This window comes from Betta splendens, chromosome 17 (assembly GCF_900634795.4).
Source record: "Betta splendens chromosome 17, fBetSpl5.4, whole genome shotgun sequence".
Lineage (NCBI taxonomy): Eukaryota > Metazoa > Chordata > Actinopteri > Anabantiformes > Osphronemidae > Betta > Betta splendens.
The window spans coordinates 12491247-12512389 of NC_040897.2; the positions used below are offsets into that span (position 1 = coordinate 12491247).

The window sequence follows — 21143 nt, forward strand, 5'->3', positions numbered from 1 at the left end:
GGGGAGAGAGGGGAGAGAGAGAGAGAGAGCACGGATGTGAGACGGCCAATTCTCGTTCTATGCCGTTGAGCAATCATCTCCCATGAAGCTGCCTTTTGAAAGGATTCTCTTCTCCTATGATGACTCAGTAGATCAGGGTCCCTGCAGGCAATTTTCTACCGTTCATTTTTCAAAGGCATCGTGCTGCACCAGATGCCTGCTCCTCGTTTCGTCACGGATCGCGCGTCTCCAGATACAACCAGGAACCCTGTTGGGCAATCGTACCCCTAAAACGTTCTAACGCAGTTAAGTGAGAGCAATTTGCTTATTATCCGGCTTACCCGCCGTTCCCAGGCTTTCCACAACCACTTATCCACAGCTCGGGACACGGAGGAGGCTCACAAAGGACACCCAGCGACCACAAGAGACGTTTGAATATCAGTGAGAAAATGTTGCCCGAACCCGTGTTTATAGGATACAAACGTCGACAGCAGTGACGCATCGGCGCGGAGACATGCGCGAGCGTGAGGCGTGCGCGAAGCGAGCACACGTGGTTCCGCTTAGGCCCAACAAGGCCGGGGAATCCACACAGAACCCCGGTGTCACTCACGGCCCACGGGAAACAAAGCAGCCCCAGATAAGGCTGAACAATGGGCTCCCTGTGCGCGCGGCTCCGCTGCGTTTCATCCGACGGGACAATGAACACGCCGCCGCTCGCTATCGCGTCCTCGCCCTGGAGGGACGTCGGTCAATGTGAGAAATGTTTTGGAAGAGCATTCTATGTTTTGGAGGTCAAAAGCGCACAGATATATTAAAGTAAAATCAAGCTAACGGTTAAAATCACAGGTAAACACACAACTACAGGTACAATATTCAATTAAAGCCATTTTCAGGTCAAATACACTCTTCATTTTTGATGCGTTTCATCTGATCTGAGCCAAACAGTAACTAAAACAGCACTTTTGTCATGTGGTGGGCGAACACATCTGGGAACATCTGTCTGTCTAATTTAGGGAACGTATTCTGTGCATTTTCCTGCTCCTAGAAAAAAAGTCACAGTTATGATGAATTAGTTTGTCGTGCTGGACGGTTTTCAAGGACTTGCATTAGAATATATTTGGAACTGAATGGAGCCTATTCAAATGTACAGCAATGAAGGTGCTCATATTTTCTCATTCATGAGAATTTGTCTCATATACTTAATACTTAACTTAGTAATAGATTTAATTCCAATCAAGCCTTAAAAACGAATAGTTTTATTTGTGATATTCCTTCATTGCAACTGTCTGCTCCTCCACATTAGTCCCATTGAGGTTTAATTATCAGTGCTGTGTTTCTGTAACTGCTGACCACAGAAGTCATTCCACTGAACGGCCAGTGTAAATAAACAGCTCTCCTCCCGGTACCTTGACCTCCCGCTCCTGAAGGCCTTTGGCTGAATGAGCCTTGACATGTTTCCGTAAGGAGCTGGGGTCCGTGTATCGCTTGGTGCAGCCCGGGATCTGACAGGCGTACGGTTTCTGTGAACCAACCACAGTAGAAAACAAAACACAGTTCATTCACTGGTGGCACAGATATAAAGACTGAACCTGGATCTGCTCTGTTTGTGTCCTTCACTAACCTCATCTACTTACTGTATTCAATATTAACGGCAACCATTACAAATCACTTCATATCTACAGTGCGCGGCCTCTCTGATTGTAAGGAGTTCATTAATCAGATTAGAAAATGTCAAAACATTCATTACATGATGTCAAACACTTAATAGAACTGCGTTTACAAAAAACTCCAACTGGGTGAGTCACGTCCAGATGTGTTGCAGGTGTAACGCTGCAAGCGCTTACCAGCACAAACATTTAGGATCAATGTTGAAACGTGAATCAAACGTGGTTGTGGAGCGTGACGACGGCACCCACAGTCATAATACCACATGGTGTCAACATTTTACATTATGTGCCTCTCACCATTTAACTGTATATTTACCTTTCATCTGCCGGCTTGAGAGGAGAAAGAGAGAAAACAGTTCAGTGCTTCAGCTTTAAGACATAAATAGACACAATCAAGAGGTAAACTGTGAATCAGCAGCCGAGCGATGCGTGTTTGCAGTAACGCAGAGTAACAAATAATCTGCAGTATTCGCGTCTCAGTGTGTGTTTGAGCCTTTTCACAACCATGTTTGAATGAGCCTGTTTGCATGTGATTAGCTACAGATTAGTTCCTTTTTTAACAGGTGGCACCAATTAATGTTTAATGGAAACATGCTCAGTTTTTACATTTACACAATACTCTGACGAAAAATACTCCACAGCCAACTTACTACAAAGCCCAATACTTTCAAAATAAAGTCCATTTAGTCTTAAAACCTGATTCTGGACATAAATCACTCTTGACAGCTTAAGGTCTGTTCTGTTTTTCGACCAAAACCTTTGTGTAATCCTTTGGAGACGACAAAATTACATTTGCATTTGCTGTCATGCAAACGGCTGTGACATACTGTAGATCTGGTGTCAGCGCACGCTCCTCTGCGGCGTTTAAGTTCACAGAAATTGGGCAATATCCTGGTCTTATGAAACGATTTCTGAGCACCGTCCCCCGGGAGACCAACGCAGGGCTCCACAAGTTCAACCAGATAAAGTTGAAATGAAGTGTGGCGCGTTCCAATCATAAATGAATAGAAGTAGCTTAAAGGGTGCGTATGCGCGTTCGATGCAAAAGCATTTGGACGGGGAGACGCTGCTGTGGTCTCACATTTAAGGAGGCGCTCGAGGAGTTCATTAAACGTTCTGGAGGATGAAAACCAATTAACGCAGGTCTGACAGCTGTTCGTTGGTCTCATTATTGATCTTATCTGAAGAGCGTGAGCTGGACTGATTAGTAACCAGCGGCTGAAAACCTCTAATTCTGGAGTCGTGAGGGCTGTAAATTAGTGCAGAGACACTTTTTAAGAACAAATCTCACTTAACACACTATTATTCATGAAATTAGTAACCTAATACCGTTTGCAGCCAACCCACCCTCCCCTGGCCCAGGGTTATACTATATTCAGACAATCTTCCTCTGGGCCTCCTTGACGGCGCCAGATGTGTCTGATTCTTGATTTGTGACGCAACTGTGAAGCTGCTATTAGCCAGCGTGAAACCACAAAAAGGGGAAAATAACTTTTTCCTCTTGTTGTAATAACACGGCGCGGCGACGCACGGCCCCCATCTCATCCGTGTAATAGGAGATCTGATTTGCTGGATTACTGCTAAGCCCTCGTTGCTTGTCAGCAGGAGTAAAAATAACTGTGGTTTGGAGCAGCGGCCCGCGGCAGGTATGCAGTTTCACAATCCCGAAGAACGCTCGGTGGCGAACGTGCACAAAGAGCAACGAGGGGGGCGGCGGCGCTTCGACGGGGAGCCTTCGCACCTTCAGCGTGGAAATCAGTAGTCTATGAAGTGTGTGTGTCTCAATCAATACAAACATCAGTATAAAAGAGGAGGATGTGAGCGCTGGCTTTTGAGCTGTGCCTCGAGAATGATGTTAGTGGAGTGATTTCTTTATGGAAACGGGAAATATTTGGCTGCGTGTGCGCTGAAAAGTTTGGGTTTCAAGGAAAAAGTCTGTTTTCTGTTCTCTCACATGCCGCATCGGTGGATTTCATAACTTATTTTGCAGTCGAGGCCCTAATTTATGGGCGTCGCGAGCGCGAGGGACCCTCACCACGGCCGCTCTGGATCCCCCGGTACCGCTTCACGGGTTTCATCACTCAGCAGCTCTAAACGGTAAATTCCTGTGGCCGCTCGACAGCGTCCGACGGCGCAGACGCCGAGACCCCGCGTTTGAATGGCGCACGTTAATCGACTCATTAGAAAACACTGAACGATGAGCGTTGGCTTCCTGCGCCGTTTGTGCACGTCGGACGGAGGAACCGCTCACTGACCGTGTCCAGGTGCGTGCGCTGGTGCTTGGCCCGGTCGCTGGAGTTGCTGAAGGCCTTGAGGCAGCCCGGGTGCTGGCAGATGTACGGCTTCTCGCCCGTGTGGCTCCTCAGGTGGATCTTCAGGTTCTCCAGGCGGGAGAAGGCCTTGGTGCAGCCCTCGAACTGCGACGGGAGACAAACAGCCTCAATATAACAAGACAGAGTCAGCGTTCAAGGCATTACTGTATGTTATGTTGCAGCTTCATTTTTAAAGGACTTCACTAAAAACGAATTTGACAATGACATAAGTTAACCTAGTATTCAAAGCATCAAACCTCAGCAACGGTGACACGTTTCTGACAACGCGGCTAAAAAGCTGGACTTTCTATTACGGGCAGATGTGATTTTATGGCAGCGCTGTAGCATTAGAGTGAAGTTGATCATACAGCTGTACCTGATAAAGCAGCAGCTGGAGGAGAGCGAGTCCACAAATCACATTTTGCATTTAATGGTTGATTTTGGAAGCAGACAACAAAATCCCAGGCTTATTACCCACCACTGCCTGTTTATACAGCTTCAAATATCCCTCAGTCACAACCACACGTCCTGGTTTTATCCCACTTCCCTCCTGTACCTTCAAACTAAGTTGACCTACGACTTACACTTAGTACAATCACATTTCTAAACCAACTCATATATTTGATTTATACAGTACATGGTTGCTGGGGCCTAAACTAATAGCAGGTAACAAACCCACATCAGCCTGTGGGAGGCTTCAGTTGCAACACTATTAGAAACTGTGGAAACAAACACAAAGCACAAAACCATAAACCAAAACTTTCTAATTTAATAGAAACTCTGTCACATTTAGTTACAGATTTCAGAGACTTATGTCTGTGTTGTTGTGCAGGTTGAAAGTAAAGCAAACAAAACAATGAGATGTGTTTCATCCTTTTCGCAGCTAATCCAAAGAGAAACACTTTCCGAGCTCAGATTCATTCCAGGGTTTTTATTAGGTCTCACTAATGAGTCAGTAAATGTCAGTCACCTCATTTAGCTTAATGCATCTGTGCATAATAACCACAACATCGTGCTGATTGGTTAATTAGGGCCTCAGTCCAAAGTTAAAAGCAGCTTAGTTCAGAGCAGTAATTAAAGAAAAATCAATGTTTACACACATAACGAGTCTTCGTGACTCGTTATATCTGAAAAACACATCTGATTAAGGTGTCGATGCTGGCTGTGGACGACATGTACCAGAACTTGGCTCCTATTGTGAAGGACAAGCACTGGGAGCAGAGATATTTCTCCGTCCCCTACACTCTGTCTACAGCCGCAGAGACTTTAAAACCAACATTCAAAGGCTCCACCTTCGACATGAGGTTAACAGTGATTCACTTCCTATATTTCAGTTGCTTATTCTGCAGCTGCACACTCCAGTACAATCGGTGGAAAAGGGTTCAACTTAATCTTGTGTTTGCAGGATGAGCGCTGAGGATCTTGAAATCCACCAACATTCAGACACTGATGAAGGCAAGTGGTTAACGGTGGAGAGGGGTGAAGGCCTCTTCTGTGGGGGGAGCCCCCCCACTCTGATAAAAGCATCCCACCCAAATGATGAAGACGATGACGCTTCCACAGAGGAAGATGTCAGTGACACACTGACGAGAGAAGAAAAAAATACTTTTATTAAAGTTACCATGGATCGTAACTAATAAAACATACCCATGCAAACTTTTACATGTTGCATGATTGTATAAATTATGTTGTGACTAAACACAGGCAAATACATTTGTGTTAATGTCCTTTCAATCATGATAATATGCAACTGCAAAAGAATCTGCCATTAACTGTACTGAAAAGCTTGGTTTCATCTGGGGAGTGTGTTTGCGTGTGTAGCTGCAGCGTGTTTTTGCTTGATTCAACGTGGTCAACTTGTGTTCAAAATAAAAGCGGGACCTGTTTCTCTCTAGTGTCTATAGTTACACAGCATTAAAACCGTGTACGGTTGAGGCGTAGCCACAATTCCACACCAGTGTAATAACACTAAAACCTTTACTGGAGGTAGTGCTAAACTGTAAATCATAGAAAGACGAAACGCTGTGCTTTTATTTTGACGCTTTATCGACGGAACTTCGTAAGGGTCAAAAGTGTCTTCTGCGTTTCCGCGTTGTCATCTGCATAAAATCTAACACAGCAAGTTTCACACAACAAAATCACAAGTCAGCTTTAAGGTGTGTTAACGTTTACCGATTTTGTTTATGTCGCCGTGCTTCTGCGGTGTGTTTATACATTCATTCTATTAACGGCATCACTGGCGGATTTGTGGATAAAAGCTAAGCTTACGTTGAAAACGTGAAGATGCAGTCATTTACCTGACACCTAGCTAGCTTGCTAATGTAGCTTAGTAACAGGCTGTTATCAGGTAGAAGTACAAATACTTTGTACTATATAAACAGATTTTGGTCGCCGTTTATGTGATTTTTGTTTTTTACTCCAATGTGAATATGAATAAATTCGATAAGAGCATAAGGATAGCTTGCTGTTGTTTACTGGATCATCTGTTTCCCAAGAATATTCTGACTTGTTTGTCCGACAGGATCGTCCCTGCGCAGCCAGCGGGGAATCAAAGGCAGGTCAGTGGTGGAATGTCAGCTGGCGCCCTCCCGCTGCTGTTGCTGCTGCTGGGCTGTTCACAGTCACCTCCATTCACCTCAACGCCACTTCCATCATCATGTCTTTCGGCGACAACCCTCGGCTGCTACTCGGCAGGATCCGCTTCGTGAACAGGTGCATGGAGTGTTTCAGGGGGAGCGAGCCGCTACCGGAGTGTCTGTGCTACGTCCCCAAAGAGGTGTGCTACAAAATATGCAAGGATTCATCCTCCACCACCGCTGCCTCGTCTGGAGCATCTACAGGAGGCTCTACCGTTGGAAAACACCTGGTCCCAGTCTTTGAAAATCCACATCAGCTTCCCCACAGCAAGAAGTCATGCAAGTACAACATAGAACCAAAGAAAGGGACTTGCATCCGCACCACAGGGGAAGAGTACTGTAACAGCCAGGGCCTGTGGGTCAAAATGAGTAAGGTAAACTTCCTTATTTCTTTACTTTTATTTCTTTAAAGTTCTTGGTTAGTGTGATGACACAGCAAAGGAAGTGAAGACACAGTGACCGATGAAGTGTTCTGATATATTGAGATTACATAACTGCCGTAATTATAGTTGATTAGATTTATCAGGCAGCTTGAAGACTCTTTCTTCGTGTTAGTGTGTAAATAATCATGTTATTCTTATTTTACTTTTGATTATATAAAATTTGGCCTGAAAACACATTTTGATGCAATGGTTCCTGTGTGTTTCCAGGAGCAGTTGGAGGAGCACCGTCCAGGTCAGGAGTTGGACGAAGGCTGGATCCTGGTGTGTAAACACACCGAAGGAGGCGACAGGCTGGTTCCGGTGGAGTCACAGGAAACCATCAGCCGGCAACAGCAGCTCTTCGGCTACGACCACAAGCCCTGCAACAGATGGGAGCAGGTGGTGGATGTGGAGAACGCACTCTACACAGGCTCCAAACCCAAAATTGCTGAGTGTGATGTCACGGCTGTCCAGAAGCTCAGGTGAGCCTGGTTGCATGAAGCCAGGTTGTGTTAAAACGTGTTTGTACAGGAACAGGTCTTCACACTAAGACGTTTTTCTTTACAATCAAGGCATGTTCCTCCAACCTGGACATATGAATGTGATGAGGACCTGGTGCATTACTTCTATGACCACATAGGGAAAGAAGATGAGAACCTGGGCAGTGTGAAGCAGTGTGTGACCAGCATCGATGTTTCTTCATGTTCAGTGGGTGCCTCAGTGTTGTTTTTAGTAGTGTGCATTTCTTATGTTGTTTTAGAAAAAATGTAGTGTCTTGTTGTGAGATTTTATTATAAATTAAATATAATAATACTATTTTGTTTTTTGCTGATAGGAGGATCCCAGCGGGGGTGCGAGCTGCCTGACAGACGGCGATTCTGAAACCTATTGGGAGAGCGACGGCATGCAAGGACAGCACTGGATCCGCCTGCACATGAAGAGAGGCACTGTGGTCAAGTAAAGACCTGCACACCTACATAGAAGAAATATTTACTAGTCCAAGCTGTCATTTTAAATAATGTCTTGATGACAACTTCTATTTGTTTTTTTTACACTCAGGAGGTACTTGGAGGTCAGGATAGTAATTTAAATGCACATGTTTTGCATAGATATATTTGTTTGTAGTTAGAGTAGGAGATGACTTTCTGGTGAGACACTTTCACTTTAGGGGGATATTATGAATTTGATATAAACATAAATCACATTACTTTCTCATTTTATGTAATGCTCCTGGGGTTTTTTGCATGTGATGTGTCCCTTTTTGTCCATTTAGTAAGCTGATATTGACAGTGGACTCTACAGATGACAACTACATGCCTAAGAGAGTTACAGTGTACGGAGGAGAGGTAGACTACCTGAAGAAGCTGAGTGATGTCACCATAGACGAGTGAGCATTTTAAAATCTTTTTTTCTAATAAAGACAATGAAAAAGGTTCCACACTCATACATGTTGAATTGCTAAAGTTACAGTGACTCTAAGTATAATTTCAATTAACTGCCTGTGTTGGTTTATTGATTATAGGCGTCTTTGTGCCTGATGAGTTTTAGCCCTGATGATTGTGTGATATTCTGCTGAAGAGTCACACTAATTAATATTTTGCTCTAATACTACTAATACACACATCCGATGCTTTTAACTTCACCTGCACCTACTTTTGACTACTAGTAACCTGATTGGAGAAGTGTGCGTGCTGGAGGATATGACCTCCCACCTGGCTGTCATTGAAGTACGAATTGAGGAATGTAGAGGTATTACTGTTTAATATGTTTCTTTTACTTTTAAATATTGCTGCCAGTTACTCTATAGTAAAGTCATGTTTCATTTCAGATGAAGGGATCGATGTTCGAATTCGAGGCCTGAAGATCAAGTCTTCGTGTGAAAGAGACCTGGGCTTGAACGCTGATGTGTTCCAGTCCTCTAATCTGGTGCGCTACCCTCGTCTGCAGGGAACCCCACCGGACATCCTGTACCGCAGAGCACTGGTTATCCAAAGGTAGGTCTAAGTTCATGAGACTGCTTGGGTGTGTTAAAGTAAAGTTAAACTATGTGATCTTTGGTGGTTCTAATGTGCCGGATGTTTTCTTCTGTTTCACCCTCTCCAGGTTCATCTGTCTCCTGGACAGTGTGCTCCCACACTTGGTGCCAGCCTGGGACTACAGTCTGGGTACTTTTAACCAGCTCAAAGTGAGTCATGACAGTGCAAATAAAATATAAATATGTATTTGAATATTATGAGCATAATATAAAATGTCAAATTGGATTTTATCACTTTCTTCATAAGCACAGTTTTTTTTCTTGCCCCCCTTAGAGCATTAAGCAGTTTCTGCTGCTGTCCAAACGGCGCTGTGCGCTCATCACTCAGTGCCTGAAGGACTCGGAGACCAGTAAACCCAACTTCATGCCCCGACTCTATATCAACAGACGTCTGGCCATGGAGCACAGAGACAACCCCTCTCTGGACCCAAGCTGCAAGAATGCAGTGTTTAATCAGGTAGTGCCCGATGTTACCTTGAAGATGGAGGAATATAATGCAATGATCAACTGGAAACAGTTTATACCTAATATTTCTCTCCTGTAGGTGTATGAAGGACTTAAACCATCAGATAAATTTGAGAAGACTTTGGATTACAGGTAAGCAGATTTACTTTTCCATCTCATTCCATCCATTTAGCTTTTGATGTTTTAAGGCTACTGCCCTCAGCCTTTCTTTATGTGTCCTCAGATGGCCTGCTCGCTACGACCAGTGGTGGGAGTGTAAGTTTATTGCAGAAGGAATCATTGATCAAGGAGGTGGTTTTCGGGACAGCCTGGCAGACATGTCGGAGGAGCTTTGCCCCAGCTCAGCGGAGTGTCCCATGCCGCTGCCGTTCTTCACTCGTACATCCAACCAGGTCGCTCACTGACGCTGTTTTTACACATCCACATTGTTGCATTTGCTTGTGCCTTTTTTGTTACACTCTCTTGTCCTGGTCTCTCAGGGTTCCTTAGAGGCCAGAGATTACTATGTCCCTAACCCATCCTGTAATGAGTTCCACAAGTACGAGTGGATTGGTCAGCTCATGGGAGCTGCTCTCAGGGGAAAAGACTTCTTGGTGAGTAGAGGTCACTTATCTACCTGCCTGAGCATGGAGTAAAAATTAGTAAGTTAGATTTATGGCAGCTGCCGTGCGTTATCCTGCAGGTTCTGGTCCTTCCCGGTTTGGTGTGGAAGCAACTGATTGGAGAGGCTGTCAGCTGGACTAAAGATTTTACTGCTGTAGACTCTGTACTGGTAAAGACAAAAAAACATCTACATCTTTAGCTTGTACAATTGCAACATTTCAAAGTAATGGCTCTACTGAGACTTGGGTTTATCACAGACATAAAGAGCTTCAAATGGAAAACAGTTAGCAGAAGAATTTAAACCTGAATGTTAAATATGATCAGTAAATCTTTTCACATGTTGTGCTTGTGCAGGTAAACCTGCTTGAGGCCATAGAAAACATGGACCAGGAGACATTTGAATTCAGGTTTGGGGAGGAGCTGGTTTACACAACTCTGCTCAGCGACGGCCAGATGGTGGAGCTCATTGCCGGTGGCAGCAACGTGGCCGTCCGTTACGAGGACCGCAGCGAGTTTATCCGCCTGGTGCAAAAAGCTCGGCTAGATGAGAGCAGAAAGCAGGTCTGGCCTTCACATGTGTCACTACTCTCAGCGTTCTAGTTTATTTGTTTGAACCTGCTTATTGTTTACTATCCTCCAAGTTAGTGCTTTAGGCTTTTGCCTAAAAGTCAGTGTGTTTCGCAGATTGCAGCCATGCAGGCGGGGCTGCTGAAGGTGGTTCCCCAGGCGGTGCTGGACTTGCTCACCTGGCATGAGGTGGAAAAGAAAGTGTGTGGTGATCCAGAGATCTCAGTGGAAGCCTTAAAACGACTCAGTGAGTGACTATCTGGTACTAACCCAGTAAATGCTTAATTAGAGATATTCTTTTTAAATATGATAATGCTCCATTGTCTTTCTACCCCCAGCACGATATGAAGACCTGGAGCAAAGTGATGTTAGAGTGCAGTACTTGTGGGAGGCCCTGACAAACTTTACTAATGGTCAGTTCAATGTTTCGCTAACTCCAGTAAAATTATCATGTGAAATGTACAGTTTTCATTCAGGTATGTGTCTCACTGTAATTATGAATATTGACTCCAGAGGATCGGAGCAGGTTTCTGAGGTTTGTAACTGGTAGAAGTCGTCTTCCAGCACCTATCTACGTGTTTCCGGACAAACAAGGGTGAGTGCGTCCTGAAAAAATATCATTACAGAAGGTACTGTTCACCAGTGACGACAGAATAACTCCTATGGTACATCTGCATTTTAATATATTTTCTGGTTTAGCTCTGAAACGACAGATGCACTTCCACAGTCCTCCACATGCTCCAGCACACTCTATTTACCCAACTATCCAAGGTGAGCTAATGTTCTGTTCCATATACGAAATATACAATTATTGATGTGCTCATGAAAAAAAATACAGTCTGTCTTCATCAGTCTGTCTACACTTAGTACACTCATATACCGCTTGTGCTAGTCTCACATCTCTCTCTGCTTCACCTCCATTTTGTCCTGCAGCGCTAAGGTTTGTGAGGAGAAGCTGCGTTACGCTGCATACAACTGCGTTGCCATCGATACAGACATGAGTCCCTGGGAAGAGTGATCCCTCTGCTGCTTGATCGAACAAATCACTCACTTTACAAATTTTAAATAGAGAAATGTTGCCAAGTTGTATCTTAGTATCTACACAACTGCCAATTAATTATTGCTGTATATAATAAAGAACTATATGGAAACTGGGATTTGTTTAATCTTTTGTTGATTGAATGAAACATTCTACTCTAACAGTTTATTTGACTGATTGTAAACTGATCAAATCAACTGGTTAATGCTGTTTAATTCATAAATGGCAGCTATAACATACAGAGAATGACAAATATTTTCCATCCCTTCATTAATAATCTGAGTATTTGGGACTTATGAGTAAATGTAGATAACAAAAACAATACAAATGTATAAAAAAAGTCTAAGACAAAGTCTAAGTAGAAATTCCACACTTGGGCAGTTTGATAAGAAAGTCACTGCTCACTAAAATCACTGCAAAAAGAGATATCTACAAAACTGTACAGAGGTATATGAATAAAATAAAGATTTATATTCGTTAAAAATGCTTATTGTATATTCGCATACTGTGACAGTGCTGTTCTTTTTCCATTGCACGTGAAACCTCGTTCGTATTTCCAGTTACTATCGCGAGAACACGGGCCTTCAAACCTCCCCATGAGCCTTTGCGAGTCCTCTTTCAAGCCGGCGCCTGAGAATGGGTACGTGTTGTCATGCTCGGGTTGGAGGGAGAATCTTCGTCCATCTGATGTTTTAACGAAGGAATATTGTAATAATGGTTTGCTATATTGTAGCTTAACATCATCTAACTATATCTAGCTTTGTTTTTGTTGATTTTGATCAATTTTGTTATATTTTATTGACGTTATTTTCACTAGCTCTCTGAAGTGTCCAAGATGGCTGCTCTCATTGGCCTTGTAGTTAGCTGCGAATGTTTAAAGCTTTAAATTCCATTGAAATACCAAAATTGGAGAAGTGTTCTTAATATTTCAGGAATATAGTATCGGCATTGGTAGGTTCTTGGTCTTGTATTAGACCACTTGTTACGCTAGTGGACAGCATCGCTAAGATCCTAGCATTAGCTTGCTATCTAGACATGCTGCTTCGCTTTCCTTCAGTTAAGCCATTTGTGCATCTGACTAACGTTAACTTGTATTTGATTTATTGAAGTAGATTGCCTATCATGTTTGTGGGACTCTTGCAGTGTATTCTAGTTTCAATGTAAAGACTTTGTTTTTGCTTGAGTATCGTGATGAAACTCTTCATGCGGAATCCGAATTAAAATGCGGACAACCTAACCTTGGAGAACTGACTACTCAAGCTTTTTTAATGATTTTTAACAAAAAATCTGTACTTGAATGGTCTAATGCTGTTAACTCGTTTTCAGGTATCTCGAGAGACCACTGGCATAAACGCCGCAAGACTGGTGGGAAGCGCAAGCCCTACCACAAGAAAAGGAAGTATGAGCTTGGGCGCCCTCCTGCTAACACAAAGGTAAAGATAAACACGTTTTACTTGCAACTGCAGATTATTAGAGTTGCAGCGTGGGTGATGAAAACTTGGCCTTAGGTAGGTCTTTTTTGGACCGTTTTGGTTCAAAGCTTTGGACTTGCCAATGTTAGGACTTGTCATAGTTACACTGACACGCTTCAGTGCTCTCATGGATTTTCATTTTTCAAGAGCCGTCAAAAAGCAGATTTTCTGTATGCTGGTTGAAGAATGTGTAAAACTCTAAGTGTGCACTAATGTAAAGATTGTCTCCTTTAGATCGGACCTCGTCGTATCCACACAGTGCGGGTCCGTGGTGGAAACAAGAAATATCGTGCTCTTAGGCTGGATGTCGGTAACTTCTCTTGGGGCTCTGAGTGTAAGTTTCAGCATCACTTTAATTTCGTACGATACAGCTTTCCTTGATGATAACTTTTGTCAGTTCTGCTACTGAATGAAAGTGGTGATAATGAAGACTCTGAGAAATGCACTGTTGCGTTTTTAAAATGCTGGTAAACCTGCTTCTGCTAACACAGTTGGTTTTGGTGTATACTTAGGCTGCACAAGGAAGACCAGGATCATTGATGTTGTCTACAATGCCTCCAACAATGAGCTGGTTAGAACCAAGACCTTGGTGAAGAACTGCATTGTCCTCATTGACAGTCTGCCCTTCAGGCAGTGGTATGAGGCCCACTACGCCACTCCTCTGGGACGCAAGAAGGGAGCCAAGCTGGTATGCGATTGTCTTACACTTTTTTCCAGTTAGTTGTACAGTTAGTACAGTGAACAAACATTAAAACATGCTGCCACTTTTAATATGACCTAGTATTAGTACTGCCTTTCAGCTAGCTACCATCCATGTATGATGCCTAAATGAATCCACTAAGGTGTCACTAGAAAAGTGATTCTAATTGGACTATAGATTGTGCTTGTCTTTCCATGATGATAACTTTTGTCAGTTCTGCTACTGAATGAAAGTGGTGATAATGATGACTCTGAGAAAGACCCTTTTGATAAATCTACTGAAGTGTAAGGGTTAAATATACTCCTAAGGTTAATGTTCTTCTATGTTCTAGACCCCTGAAGAGGAAGATGTCCTGAATAGAAAGCGGTCAAAGAAGACTCAGAAAAAATACGAAGAACGTAAAAAGAACGCAAAGATCAGCACCCTCCTGGAGGAACAGTTCCTGCAGGGAAAACTGCTTGGTAAGCTAATTCTCAAGGTAGAAAGGGTTTGGTGTGAATCTTAATGTTTACATATGTTTCGGATCAGCTGTCCTGGAAGTTGTAGTTTTGCTCCCATTTGGTGTATAATTTTTTTTAATCAAGTCTTCCCATTTTTGGGGGGTGGAAAATGAGACCAACAGGATTGATCAACTTTCAACTACCAATTAACTTTAAACCTAACATTGATCATTTTCTATGAGCATAACTGTCTACAGTAATCATTGCTTCTATCTTCTGTCCGTACAGCTTGCATCGCCTCCAGACCCGGCCAGTGTGGCAGAGCAGACGGCTACATCCTGGAGGGCAAAGAGCTTGAGTTCTACCTGAGGAAGATCAAGGCCAAGAAAGGCAAATAGATGTACAGCTGTTTGATACGACAATAAAATCCAATCGTCCCACAGCTGCTGGTGGTGTTGCCTTATTTATCAATGCTGTTGTGATACTGACTTTTTAATTGTGACCATTAGAGATGTAAATTAATGCTCCTGCTGGGTTATATAAATTGATGGGAAATATTTTCTGTATTTACATGTTTTCAATAAGTTGCTCTTTGGGTTTTTTTACTAGCTGTTATCTAATTCCTACAGTTTTTCTTAGGCAAACCATCTTTCAGCCCATTGTAAAGAACAATCGAAGGCTTAATCATGGAGAGAGGTTTGATTACTTTTGGGTAATTCACATGATTAGAGCTCATATCTCTAAACCTTGCTTACTTAGGCTAAATGAAACAAGGAAATTGGAAAGGATCCTAAACCGGTGCTTGGAAGTAAAATTGGTTCTTTGCTTTTAAATGTGACTACAGATTACTACAGAATTGTTTTCTCAACTATTACAAATGTGATTGTCGGTCAAAAACATACTTATCGTAGTATGCCCGTTCTGTGCAGTATTTTGAGTATTTTCAGTATCTTTTAAACGCATAGACTAGTGAATACTGTGATTAAAATTTAAGTGTCTAGCCGTAATAGTGTAACATGCAGAATTAGGATAAGTACATACGTGGGTTAAAGCAAAGTGCGCGTTGTTGCGTAACAGCGTCCTCCTCAGGTTCGCAGCGGGTGACAATCTGGGGTAGGGGTCAAACCCTGGTTGAATGCCGCCAGGCGCACGTGACTCAATCCCGCCGCTGTGATTGGCTGAGCTGGCGAAGATATATCTAAAGAACAGACGTCTAGGTCAGTCGTGTGTTCACCGTGCGCTGCTGTTCCTAAAAACAATGCTGCTCAACAAGGTAAGCGTGTCTTTACTAGCTGCGATGTTTATAGATGTCGCTTTTAAACACTAGGGTCCCAGCTCGTCTTATTCTGCTCTGCCCTACATTTATCCAAGTGGGTCGGTGCTTGCGTTATCTTCTATGCGCTGTACCAACGGTCGCGTTTGGGGCCTTCTATAATAACTAGGCGAGTTGCGCACATGAGACTTCATTTAATATTTTATATAACGTCGTGTGGGAGAGGGTCACGCCCTGGAGCCAGTCAATCACGGGGCTGAACCACGGCTAAGAGAGATCGCCCGCGGGCAGAGTAAAGCTAACTCCGTGGAGCTAACACTCACTAGTTCCTGCCGTTCGTCCCACAGCGTAGTGTGAGATCCGATGGGCCAGTTCCGCACAAACACAACAGACGCTCGTCCTTTAGGAAGCGACCGCTGCGTTGTGCACGTATCAACCCCCTCCACGCATGTCCGCGTGCGCACGTACACGTATGTCTAAATAGTACAGCGCCACTCATTTAAAGTTTACCTTCAATTACTAAGATGGTGCGCAACAGTATTATTACAGCAGAATAGAAATGCACAAGTAGCAAGTCAAAGGCCAGCTTGGAAGATTCTATAATATCAAAAGAGCCTCCGATAGAAGAACACAGGAATACACTGATTAATCCACTGTAATAAGACTTGCTGCGTAGGGAAGATTTCCGTCATGCCCTTGAGCAAAGTCATTAAATGCCACTGTTCCAGTTGAGCTGATCAGTGGTCAGCAGGTCAGACTGGTTAGTTTCCAGGTGAGGAACTATGTGACTGTCGATGAGACTTTCCTGTAAAACACCAACTCAATGTAAAAACATAGTCATTAAAGTGTAAACTAAAAACTGTTATAATAATAATGTGTTATTGTATTATTATGTTGTCATAAGAATGAAGAGGGGGTAAATAAGACTGAAACAACCTCAGTGTCATTTAACAAAACATCAACAAAAAAAGTGTTAGAAATGGGATAATGTTTTTATGATGCAGTAGACGTGATGCTGTAAATAAGAACTTCTATAAACCGAGTACTTGGGACTCTCCTTTGTCCTCCTGCTATCAGACTATACAACAACAGCTGTGTTCCACTGTCACATTTTGTATAAAACACTTGCTTAACTTTTTTATTCCGGTGTTATAAGATGCAAGAGGCACATTTATCACTTAAAGGAGCCAAAGTTGGGGTCTTGTCCTGATGGTGTGGTGTTGTGTCTCCGCTCCTTGTGCTCACAGATTCTCAAAGCCAGCGTGCGATCCGGCGTCCGGCTGCATAGCTCTGGTGCTGCCGCCGCCAATGCTGCAGCATCTTCAGGCAGCCACTCCTCGCTCGGCTTCTCGTTTGGTGAGTGGGACGCTAAACCTTTAGCCCATGCTCCATATAAAGCACACATACACATGGCTATGAATATAAGTAATGTTCATTGTTATTGTTCTGACCACACTGGCCATAAGGAAGTATGAGGTCCAGAGTAAGGTATTATGCACACTTAAAATGCTTTTGCCACATTCCTTCAGGAACATAGTGAGCGCAATCTGATGTTGCCTCAAGGGTTTTTATACCATTGTCTCTTGCTGGAGTTATAATTAAACTCATCTAAATGGAAATGAAAACATTTCAATTTCATAGCAATTAGCACATCTATGTGGCTGCGTCTCCTGCTGGCTGCCACCTTCCTGTAAGAGAACAAATGGTGTCTGATCAGTGGGGGTGTTTCACTTTTACACATGACAAAAGGTCTCACACAGAAAGTAGACTGACAAAGGCTGTAGTTCTGAAGACAAAGATATGGAGAAAATGCCACCACAAAAGTAATAGATGAATAATCAACAATTACCAACAAGCCATCACTCAGCACAGTAACAGCTTATACTATTTCTCTTGATATTTAAATACCTCATCATTAATCAGAATACTTCTATAGATTAAAGGAGTGATTAAAGCAATTAATAACTGTTCCCACAGAGATGACCGATCAGCAGAAGGAGTTCCAACAACTGGCAAGGAAGTTTGCCCGTGAGGAGATCATCCCGGCCGCTGCCGCTTATGACAGAAGTGGTGAAGTGAGTATCTGAGCCCATGTTGGATTAACTGCAGCCTGACTCAGTGACATCACAGTTGTTAATGTTGTACCTTCCCTGTGTGCAGTGTATACAATTAATAGACCTGTCTTTTCAGTATCCTTTCCCCCTCATCAAGAAAGCCTGGGAGCTGGGTCTGATGAACAGTCACATACCTCAGGAATATGGTATGGCTGCTTCGTTTTAAACTCGACATAATGCTAAAACATTATGTGTCATTCACTTATTTATTGCTGTTGCTTGAAACACTGTAATAAACCCAGTTTGTTGCTTTGTGGCCAGGTGGAATGGGTCTGTCAAACTTTGACAGCTGCCTCATCACAGAAGAGCTGGCTTACGGCTGCACCGGCGTCCAGACTGCCATAGAAGCCAACTCCCTGGGGGTAAGTTGTTTCACTAGGATTGCTTACGTTACCATTCACTGCTGTGCATTGAAGCTGTCATGATGCGTTAAAAGTTAAAGGCTGTCGCTACTGAGAACATGGAGATCATATTCTCCAGGTTGTGATGTGCGCTGATCCTGACTGATGACTGATAGGAGCTGAAGTTGTAGTTTCGCTACAAGCTAATCTAAGCTACAGGTGTTTCTCCTCTGCAGCAAATGCCAGTTATTCTCGCTGGCAGTGATGCTCAGAAGAAGAAGTACCTGGGAAGGATGACCGAGGAGCCTCTCATGTGTGTAAGTGCCTGCTGTTAAGTTTGGCGTAAACATAAACAAACCACTTATTAGAGAATATTGCTCGCTTTTTGGATAACAAATTATTGAAGTCATTATCGTACGTATAAATAAATGGTAATGGTGTCAGAGCCGAGAGCTTGAACCGCCGTGTGGTGTGTTTTTCAGGCGTACTGTGTCACAGAACCAGGCGCTGGCTCTGATGTGGCCGGCATCAAGACCCGAGCTGTGAAGATGGGTGATGAGTACGTTGTCAACGGGCAGAAGATGTGGATCACAAACGGAGGCAAAGCTAACTGGTGTGTGTTCACTGCTGCTGCTGCTGCTGGTTAACTGATGAAGTGTCAAATGTAGTTTATCAGAGACGTGTCCCTTAATTAGCAGCCAGTATAGTTACAGCCATGAAGAAAGGACGATACATCTCAGAACTATTGTCTCAGAACTATGATCATTCATTGATGTGTTTCACATGCCTCAGGTACTTCCTCCTGGCTCGCACTAACCCAGACCCCAAGTGCCCAGCCAGCAAGGCCTTTACTGGTTTCATTTTGGAAGCTGACACTCCAGGAGTTCAAGCAGGAAGAAAGGTAAGAGGACCCAGGACCGTCTGTGGGTGTTAAAGGCGCTGCTGTGGCGTCATATGTACGACATGGCAAGCGTTTTAAAGTGAAGAGTAGGGTTTAAAAAACATGTCACTTTTTGTTTGGTGCTGTAGGAGATGAACATGGGCCAGAGGTGCTCCGACACCCGAGGCATCACCTTTGAGGACGTGAGGATACCGAAGGAGAACGTCCTCATCGCTGAGGGAGCAGGTTTCAAAATCGCCATGGGTGCCTTCGACAACACAAGGCCGCCGGTAGGTTTTCTATCTCTGGTCTCAAAGACCTGATAAGAGGAGGACAGTGTGGGACTGATAGACACACTGACCTCAATGTGTTTTCTCACTCCCGGGTGGAGGGATAGTTTAATGTTTTACTCAGATCAATTCAGTAATCAGTTTAATCCGCTCAACAGCAAGTCCTGTGACAAACATAAACATATTGTAATGACAAGCTTCAGATATTTTTAGAAATTTGTCAAGCAAAAATTTTTAAGTTTAAGTTTTTTAAAAATAGATTTTCTAAAAATTCTATTGTTCTCAGGATTACAATCTCACCTTGTTCTTTTCTATAGATTATAGTTCCTACTTTGCATCATTAATTGACATTTATAGCATTTTACCTTATCGAACCATATCAAATAAAAAGTATTTCTCAGCCAACATGCGTTTACGATGTGATCACTGTGATGCAGGTGGCGGCAGGAGCCACAGGCCTGGCACAAAGGGCGCTAACTGAAGCAACCAACTACGCACTGGAGAGGAAGACGTTTGGCAGAGTTATTGCTGAGGTTTGTTTACTCACGCACGCACACACACACACACACACACCTACATGTTTGTAATGTTAATGCTCTGTCGTAAGCACTTCAACAACCAGCCCCGTCTCTGTCTATTTGACAGCACCAGGCTGTGTCCTTCCTCCTGGCTGAGATGGCGATGAAGGTGGAGCTGGCCCGGATGGCCTACCAGCGGGCCGCGTGGGAAGTGGACCAGGGCCGCAGGAACACATACTACGCCTCTATCGCCAAGGCCTTTGCTGGAGACATCGCCAATCAGGTGGCCAGCGACGCTGTTCAGATATTTGGGGGCAACGGCTTCAACAGTGAATACCCAGTGGAGAAGCTGATGAGGGATGCCAAGATCTACCAGGTGGGTGTGATTGATTTTCTCCAATCGCCGCTAACGACTTCAACAGTAATTGATTAATCATTACCTTTCTTACTTCCTTTTTAGATCTACGAAGGCACAGCTCAAATCCAAAGGCTCATTGTCGCCCGTGAACATCTGGGAAGAGCACAGAAATAAGCTGTGCACACTCGACCTGCCCTCTGTCACATTAGAGTAAATGTGACAACATTTGCTTAAAATGGAACTTTAACTTTTCTGTTGAACGGCACCAGTCAAAAGTTTCTACATAATTTTAGAAGATGTTTTATGTGCTAATTTTGAATGTAAATAATAAAACGAGGTTTGTCCGGACTTTTGACTGGTGCTGTAAATGTGTTTCAGACATAGTCAAACTTGGACTATTGTGCAGATCAATGTAGTTTATCTTGGTTTTCTCTTACTCTGGTTCTAGCAGCAGTAATAGCATGGAACATAACGATTATCATATATGTTTCTCAGAATGTGTTCAGTTTATGCCTTATTCTTCCTCTGTCGCTTCCTGACACGTCTGTACTCCTGAGCTCACTTTTTGTGCCATGAAATAATCCATCTTACAAATTCTTTCTTTACTCATGCATCCAATGCAACATTTTTACGTTTTATGTTTGAGCTAAGTCCAGTTGAATCTGTACAGATGCGGGATTCAACAGCAAGCGTTAAAGACATGAGATTGTGACTACGTGTTAAAAACATGTCTGATATCGGTTTTCTATTTGATTTAGGACTGTTTTACAGTGGTGGTGTATTTAGTTCAATTCCACAGAAATGTTTTTTTTGTAAGCTCATGCAGTCAGGTTAATTGGAGTCTCTAAATAAATTGCTCCAACACCGATACACTTTGTGGGCGAGTCAGTGTAACAACACTTTTATTAATTAAAACCTAAAGATGCTTCTGGATTTATTGGCTTCAATAAACCACGTTCAAACCAGCTGGTTTCACCTCTGACACCGTGTGGTCTGTCGTTAACGCCCAGCACCGTGCTGAAGCTCCTCTGC

The 21143-nt window shown here is 43.3% G+C and overlaps 4 protein-coding genes and 3 non-coding genes across 8 annotated transcripts; 6 read left to right on the top strand and 1 right to left on the bottom strand.

Annotated features, from left to right (window-relative positions):
- Window positions 1-1107: 1107 nt before the first annotated feature.
- LOC129603324 (zinc finger protein GLIS1-like) lies at window positions 1108-4111 on the bottom strand (the record flags this gene model as incomplete). Its single annotated transcript, XM_055503918.1, has 2 exons — window positions 1108-1499; window positions 3902-4111. Coding segments are annotated over 2 exons (372 nt in total), but the record flags the coding sequence as incomplete, so codon positions are not given.
- Window positions 4112-5966: 1855 nt separating this feature from the next.
- On the top strand, window positions 5967-11841 carry hectd3 (HECT domain containing 3). Its single transcript, XM_029131828.3, has 20 exons — window positions 5967-6114; window positions 6480-6968; window positions 7245-7498; window positions 7589-7724; window positions 7852-7973; window positions 8290-8403; window positions 8683-8765; window positions 8845-9010; window positions 9120-9201; window positions 9326-9508; window positions 9596-9648; window positions 9740-9908; window positions 9996-10109; window positions 10199-10288; window positions 10474-10680; window positions 10804-10933; window positions 11025-11099; window positions 11200-11281; window positions 11386-11457; window positions 11620-11841. Exons 2-20 carry the CDS (start codon window positions 6615-6617, stop codon window positions 11702-11704), a joined length of 2571 nt encoding a protein of 856 aa, XP_028987661.1. The 5' UTR covers window positions 5967-6114; window positions 6480-6614; the 3' UTR covers window positions 11705-11841.
- A 465-nt stretch (window positions 11842-12306) lies between these two features.
- rps8a (ribosomal protein S8a) lies at window positions 12307-14779 on the top strand. Of its 2 annotated transcripts, none has more exons than XM_029132848.1 (6): window positions 12307-12433; window positions 13052-13158; window positions 13432-13531; window positions 13710-13885; window positions 14229-14358; window positions 14626-14779. In XM_029132848.1, exons 1-6 carry the CDS (start codon window positions 12322-12324, stop codon window positions 14733-14735), a joined length of 735 nt encoding a protein of 244 aa, XP_028988681.1. In that variant the 5' UTR covers window positions 12307-12321; the 3' UTR covers window positions 14736-14779. The 2 variants fall into 2 exon arrangements, with proteins under 2 accessions (XP_028988681.1, XP_028988682.1); XM_029132849.3 differs by having other exon boundaries at window positions 12313-12365.
- LOC114845221 (small nucleolar RNA SNORD46) lies at window positions 13206-13313 on the top strand. Its single transcript, XR_003783835.1, has one exon. It is a non-coding gene; the product is annotated as a small nucleolar RNA SNORD46 (small nucleolar RNA).
- On the top strand, window positions 13570-13638 carry LOC114845220 (small nucleolar RNA SNORD38). The gene has a single exon (XR_003783834.1). It is a non-coding gene; the product is annotated as a small nucleolar RNA SNORD38 (small nucleolar RNA).
- LOC114845219 (small nucleolar RNA SNORD38) lies at window positions 14087-14155 on the top strand. The gene has a single exon (XR_003783833.1). It is a non-coding gene; the product is annotated as a small nucleolar RNA SNORD38 (small nucleolar RNA).
- Window positions 14780-15473: 694 nt separating the features above from the next.
- acadm (acyl-CoA dehydrogenase medium chain) lies at window positions 15474-20981 on the top strand. Its single transcript, XM_029132344.3, has 12 exons — window positions 15474-15610; window positions 16858-16966; window positions 17588-17685; window positions 17801-17870; window positions 17986-18086; window positions 18302-18382; window positions 18548-18678; window positions 18858-18966; window positions 19095-19235; window positions 19673-19768; window positions 19881-20129; window positions 20214-20981. Exons 1-12 carry the CDS (start codon window positions 15596-15598, stop codon window positions 20283-20285), a joined length of 1272 nt encoding a protein of 423 aa, XP_028988177.1. The 5' UTR covers window positions 15474-15595; the 3' UTR covers window positions 20286-20981.
- The last annotated feature ends 162 nt before the right edge of the window (window positions 20982-21143 follow it).